We start from the raw sequence: 6,743 nt of genomic DNA, 5'->3' as shown, positions 1-6,743 counted from the left end.
CGGTTTTTCTGACCGAGTGGGTCCCGCGAATTGTCCTCAGCCCATGCTTGGAGCCATGTGTCAAGGCTTGATTGGTTGGCCTTTTTTGTTTTACTCCTAATTTTTAAAAGATAAATTTTGGGAGATAAATACTAGGAATTAATTTATAATTTTTATAGCAATAATTTTTATTTTTTCACCTCTATAAATAGAGATTAGTCTTGTGTAATTTGGACACCAAAAAAAATCTGAGTTTTCAACACCTTATTCTCCTTCTCTTTGCTTTTGCTTCTATATTCTTCAAACTTTTTCAAATGGATCCTTCACAAAATTATCCTAATTTCTCCTACAATTTTCCTAACCAGCCTCAAAATACCAACCCTCAAAATCCAAATATGCAAGCCCCAGAAAATACTCAAAATGCTGGTATGCAACCCAATTTTCAAATGCCGTATATGATGCCACCAAATTTTGGCATGCAATACCCTTATCTTCCTTACGGTTATCATCCAGCTGCGGGAAGCAGCTATGTTCCATCCCATATGAATTTCCCTACCACGGAGTCGATTGAGCCACCGACACCCCGGTTCAGTAATAATAATAGTAGTAGTAGTAATATATATGAAATAAGAAAAAGAAATGAATAAATAAGGTGGAGTATATATGTTGGAGTGATGGGGTTATAGTGGGTCCCAAATAAAGTAAAATCATTTGAAAAAACTCCTGCTGTAGAGATGATAGAAAATGGAGATTGTTGAATTATATGGAGGGGGAATAAAGTGATGTGGCAGGAGAGAGAATGTTAAAATTTCGACTCCTGCCGGAGATAGTCTTAGCATTTGAGGGAGTAATATGGAATTATTAAAGAGTAGGGGGATTAAGATCTAAATTACCCTTAAAAATTTACAGAACAAAATAAATACTTCACAAAAAATGGGAAGAATTAAAGGACCTCGTCTTCTCCTCCGCCAAAGAGAGAGCGAGCGAGCGAGAGAGAGAGAGAGAGAGAGAGAACCCAGAAACGAAGAAAGCGAGCACGAGAGAGAAATTCTAGAGAGAGAAAGGGCGCGAAAAGAGAAAAAAAAAATCTAGAGAGAGGAAGCCAGATCTCTTTTCGATCCCAATTGAATCGATCTCGATTCTGTAAGTAACCTTCTTCCCCCTCCAATCAGCAACCCTAGGGTTTCGAATTGCCGCCCTCTTTCCATCCAATTCGATACCCTGCATTGTTTTCTTGTTCGTTTTCTTGTTCTTTGCGATTGGGGAACCCTAATTTTGTGTCTTGGGTTGAATTAGGGTTTTGTTCAGCATGAGCATCGAGAGTCCTGGCTGGAGAGCGAGGAGCTAGGGTTTTGAGCGCGAGGACTAGGGTTTCCATTCCATGGGCGATGGAGGAGTTACGCTGGCGCCGTCACAGCATGTCATGGACAGCGTATTCTCTTCAAAGAAGCCTGTGATGATGAGGAAAGGCGAAGGTAATTGTGATAAAGGCCGGAGCTCGGACGAGAAAGCGAGAGGTAGAGAGCTGGAGAGGAGAAAGAAGGGAGATTTGGAGAAGGGTGAGCTGCAGAATGGTGAATTGGAGCTCGGAGAGTTCATTCCTGAGAAAGGGGATTCATTGCCTGATAACAAGTGGAAGAAGAACAAGAAATGGGAACTGGAGAAGGGCGAGTTTGTGCTCGAGAGGAAAGGAGAGGTGAGTTCAGAACGATGGGGGAAGTGGGAAGTTGAGAAGAAAGGCGACCGAGGTCGAAAACTTGAGCTTGAGAACAAGGGACTGCATGGTTGGGGGAAATGGGATGCAGAGAAGAAAGGCGATGAAGCTGACAAATGGTCTGGTAGAGGAAGGAGGATGGAATTGGAGAAGGGTGAGTTTGTTCCGGAGAATAGCTATCGGAACAAAGGAGAAGGAGAGAGATTGGATTTTGGGTTGGGTAGAAATAGGAAGATTGAACTAGAGAAGGGCGAGTTTGTTCCGGAGAACAGTAGTTTTAGAAGGAAGGAAGGATCTTGGGGTGAAGCTGACAACAGGAAGAGGTCTTTTTCTTCAAACTGCGAATCAAAGAAGTCCTCTCGAGCTCCTGAAGAAGAACCAGGTGAGTTTAAATATGAATCCAGTAATGGGAAGGGCAGAGATAAGGAGTACTACTCTGAGAGCTGGCCAAAAAGGCATTGCATGGAGCCAGAGAGCAGCGGGAGGAAGTACCCTTCACAGATCACCAAGAATCGAAGGAAGCCTGAAGTGGATAACCCAACTCGCGCAAGTTACAGTGAGAGGGCACATGGGAATCCACCACCTTTTTCATCATCAAGAGTTTCTTTGTCCGTTAGGCATCCTTCTGCTTCTAGGCCATCACATGATAAGCAAAGACACCGTGATCACAGGGACCATACTCCAACTCACTCTGAAAGGTCTCCGATTGAAAGAGGTCGCTATCATGATCGTAGGGATCGTAGTCCAGCTCAACCAGAAAGATCTCCGATGGAAAGAACTCCGATGGAAAGAACTCGTCATTATGATATGAGGGATCGTAGTCCAGCTCACCCTGAAAGATCGCCGATGGAAAGAGTTAGGCCTCATGATTACCGGGATCAGAGGGACCGTACTCCAAGTCACTCTGATAGAGCTCCCTTGGATAAAGCTCGACATCATGACCACAGGGATCGTACTCCAAATCACTTGGATCGGTCTCCCTTAGAAAGAACTCGGTATTACGATTACAGGGAGCGGTCCCCACATGATCGGGGGCGTGCTGTTGATCATCGAGACAAGAGCAGAAAGAGTGGAGGGAGTGAGAAGCAGCAAATTAGTAGGTACGAGGAAAGGCATGGAAGAAGAGATTCTGGGGGGAGAGATACTTTTAAGAATGGTTCACTTAGGCAAGTTACTAATAGCAGTAGTCCTATTACCAGTTTTGAGAGAAGTGGTTCTGATGATAAGTCTAGCAGGAAAAAAAATTCATTTGAGTCTGCTAAGGAGCCTAGTGAACTTCCACCACCTCCTCCCTCGCCTCCGCCACCACCTCCTCCTGAGCTACCCCCTCCTCCCCTTCCACCACAACCGGAGAGTAATGGTGTTCTTGATGAACTGCCTTCTATGGAAGAGGATATGGATATATGTGACACTCCTCCACATGATACAATACCGGTTGATACAAAACCAGGTAAATGGTTTTATCTGGATTACTGGGGTGCTGAGCAAGGCCCATCCAAATTAGATGATCTCAAAAGGCTCATGGAAGAAGGACTCCTTCAGACTGATCATTTGATTAAGCACTGTGATAGTGACCGGTGGGTAACTGTTGAAAATGCCACTTCTCCTTTGGTGCAGTTGGATTTTCCCTCCATTGTTTCGGATGCTGTAACTAAGATGGTAAGCCCTCCGGAGGCTCCAGGGAATGCGCTAAGTGATACTGGAGATGTTAGTATGGACTCACCCTCACCTTTGGTTCAGGAGGAGTTGGGACATGATGATGAACCAGTTGCAGTGGAATTCAATGAAGAATTTCACATTAATGAGAGGGTTGATATTTTGTTAGATGGTTATAACTTGGTAGATGGCAAAGAGCTTGAAATAATTGGAGGTAATTTTTTGTTTACCTTTATGACTGTGGTTTTTATAAGCTGTTCTATTTAGGCTCTCTCATTTTTACCCTTAGGATTTCCACACAGCAGTGCTTGACCTCTATTTGGTTTCCTTTGTTTTTTTAACTGTGACAGAAGTGCTGAATGCTACTTTTGAGCCTGCGGACTGGGAGAATTGGGATTATTCTGAAGGTATAACTCTTATTTGGTACCTTCTATTTTTGCAATGGCTGTTCCTTTATGAGATGTACTATGATTTCTTATTTTTTGAATTTCTTTCGTAATTAAATATGAATTACCATTTGTGTTTGATGGTGAATAGGTTTGCCATGTTACTATTAGGAACATAGGTTGCAAGCTAATTTATTACTTTTTTCTTTATCTCAAGCTCGAGTATCTTGTTTTATAGTCCCAACTGGAGTTTGTTTTACTTCAGAAGTGGATAAGTCTGATAATAATATCATATAATTGCCATTTTCTAAAATTCAAATTGGGATATTTTATCAATAGAAAGTAAGATGTTTCACCATATAAATTAGGATGTTTTTTTAATGCCTTGTCACAAGGTTGTGGCAAGTACATATGAGAAATAGTGACAACAGTTCTGCGAAGGAAATGTAAACGTTCCACATTATGGCTGATAAAGCTTTATGAAGCAAAGATTCCAAATTTATATTTAACACAACCCATTTTGGATGCTTCGTCTGATAGGCATGATTTCATGCATCTCCTTGGTGTCTGTATTATTCTGTTAAACCGTTAGATAATTTTTCTTGATTATCTGAATACAACTTCTTGTGATTGTGCAGATTTTACAAGATCAAGACCTCGAAATCTGGAGTCTACGGGGAATCTAAGAGATGAGGGACTTAGTAGAGCTCATGAAGGCTTCCCAAGAGAAATTAATGAAATCCGACCTGTTGCCTCTCTTGAGGAATATGCCATTCTCAACAGCACTTCTAGTGATTGGTTTTCTGGCAGGTGGTCTTGCAAGGGTGGTGATTGGAAGAGAAATGACGAATCTGGTCATGATAGATCTTCAAAGAAAAAGATTGTCCTCAATCATGGGTACCCTCTTTGTCAAATGCCGAAGTGTGGGGATGACGATCCTCGATGGCACCGAAGGGATGATTTGTACTATCCTTCACGAACTAGAAAGCTTGAACTACCACCTTGGGCCTTCTCTTTGTCAGAAGACAACAGCGATACTAGCAATGACATCGATAGAAACACAGCTTCACGCCAATTGAAGCCTCCAATTCCTCGTGGTGTAAAAGGAACGAGCCTCCCAGTGGTTCGGATAAATGCCTGCGTAGTTAGGGATCACGGTTCAGTTGAATCTCACTCAAAACTGAAGGGAGATCGACACAGCCAAAGGTCTGTTAGGTCACACAGCTATAGGAGTTCATCTGTAGAGGGGTCTTCTTCTCATTCGAAGAAGTCTTCTGAACTCGACTTTCAAAGTCTCCACAAGTGCAGGACCGTCCTTAGCATACCCAAAGATCATGTTTGTACTGTTGATGAACTGGCATTAGATCTTGGTGATTGGTATTATCTGGATGGTGCCGGCCATGAACATGGTCCATCATCTTATTCAGAGTTGCAACATTTAGCTGCTAGAGGTACTATTATGCAAAATAGCAGTGTATTTAGGAAGGTTGATAATACATGGATTCCAGTTGCTGTGTCTGAAGCTGCCAATTCAAGAGAGGAAGTGGTGCACAGAGATGGTGATTCTACTGCTGCTTCCGACCAGATGGCCAGGTCATCTTGTTCTTTCCATGACTTGCACCCTCAATTTATTGGCTACATGCGTGGTAAGCTGCATGAGCTTGTCATGAAATCCTACAAAAACCGAGAATTCGCTGCATCTATAAATGAGGTTCTGGATCCATGGATTACTGAAAAACAGGCGAAGCTGGAAATGGATAAACACTTTGCATTTAATTCCTCAATCACTAAGAGTTCTGGCATTCTTGCTCATGGTTTGAAATCAGGTATGATATCCATTATTAGTGTGGCATGTCTTTTTCTTTTTCCATCTTTGCCGTGAAATGCGAATGTTCATTCAAATAAGTGGTTTCTTGTGCTTTCCCTCCCTCGATCCCTCCCTCTCTCTCTCTCTCTCTATTTTTTTATTACTTTTTTTTCTCGAGGAAATGCATGATCTATGCTTTGTTTCAAAATTAATGTCCAAGTGGCCTTGTGTTAATTGTTTACTACGGAAACTATATTTTCCGCTGTTTTATGACATCATATTTCTTTCCTCTTTTTTCTTTTTCCTTTTTTGACCAAAGGCCTAGCCCGCTACTACTTATTTACCTTTTTTTTTGTGGGTCAGGGTCTACTGGGCCCATTATACTGTTTCCAGCCCCCAAATATAACATGGGTCAGCCCAATCGAGGCTTGAAATTGGACTTGATTGTTGAAGTCCGGGCCTTTTTTAACATTTTAAGTGGGCCTGGATTCCTTTTCATTTCATCCCTTGAGCCTTTTGGATTGGCCCAGTTGAGTACATCCCTGACTGGAAGGGTAAGGGTCAAAAAGTCTGCTACTTTGGCCCAGCATGTTCAATAAGTTGAGTTCTCAGCTTCTGTGATGTCATTTCAAGAATTGGTGTTTATTTTGAAAGTTAAGTTTTCTCTTTAGACTTTCAAAACTTTCTAGTTCAGATACTTAATTTCTTGTCTGTCAACTTGTTTTCACATCAAAGCTTTGAAGCTCGGTGGATTTCTTTTTTTTCAATGATTTTTTAGATACTTGCATGCAACATATAAAAAACAGGTGTTTCTTTTGACCAACCTTCTATTTTTGCAATGGCTGTTCCTTTATGAGATGTACTATGATTTCTTATTTTTTGAATTTCTTTCGTAATTAAATATGAATTACCATTTGTGTTTGATGGTGAATAGGTTTGCCATGTTACTATTAGGAACATAGGTTGCAAGCTAATTTATTACTTTTTTCTTTATCTCAAGCTCGAGTATCTTGTTTTATAGTCCCAACTGGAGTTTGTTTTACTTCAGAAGTGGATAAGTCTGATAATAATATCATATAATTGCCATTTTCTAAAATTCAAATTGGGATATTTTATCAATAGAAAGTAAGATGTTTCACCATATAAATTAGGATGTTTTTTTAATGCCTTGTCACAAGGTTGTGGCAAGTACATATGAGAG

The 6,743-nt window shown here is 41.2% G+C and overlaps 1 protein-coding gene across 3 annotated transcripts in view; it reads left to right on the top strand.

Annotated features, from left to right (window-relative positions):
- Positions 986-6,743, top strand: part of LOC109845553 (histone-lysine N-methyltransferase ATXR3-like) — a 19,979-nt gene continuing 14,221 nt past the window's right edge. For all 3 annotated transcript variants that reach the window (XM_020414816.1, XM_020414815.1, XM_020414817.1), the window contains exons 1-4: positions 986-1,122; positions 1,276-3,563; positions 3,700-3,756; positions 4,374-5,561. In XM_020414816.1, the coding sequence (XP_020270405.1) occupies positions 1,361-3,563; positions 3,700-3,756; positions 4,374-5,561 (3,448 nt within the window). In that variant the 5' untranslated portion in view covers positions 986-1,122; positions 1,276-1,360. The remainder of the gene's footprint in view (positions 1,123-1,275; positions 3,564-3,699; positions 3,757-4,373; positions 5,562-6,743) is intronic.

The sequence above is a fragment of the Asparagus officinalis genome, chromosome 6 (assembly GCF_001876935.1).
Source record: "Asparagus officinalis chromosome 6, Aspof.V1, whole genome shotgun sequence".
Classification (NCBI taxonomy): domain Eukaryota; kingdom Viridiplantae; phylum Streptophyta; class Magnoliopsida; order Asparagales; family Asparagaceae; genus Asparagus; species Asparagus officinalis.
The sequence above is the reverse complement of the archived record's forward strand: the minus strand, read 5'-3'. Positions and strand labels throughout refer to the sequence as shown.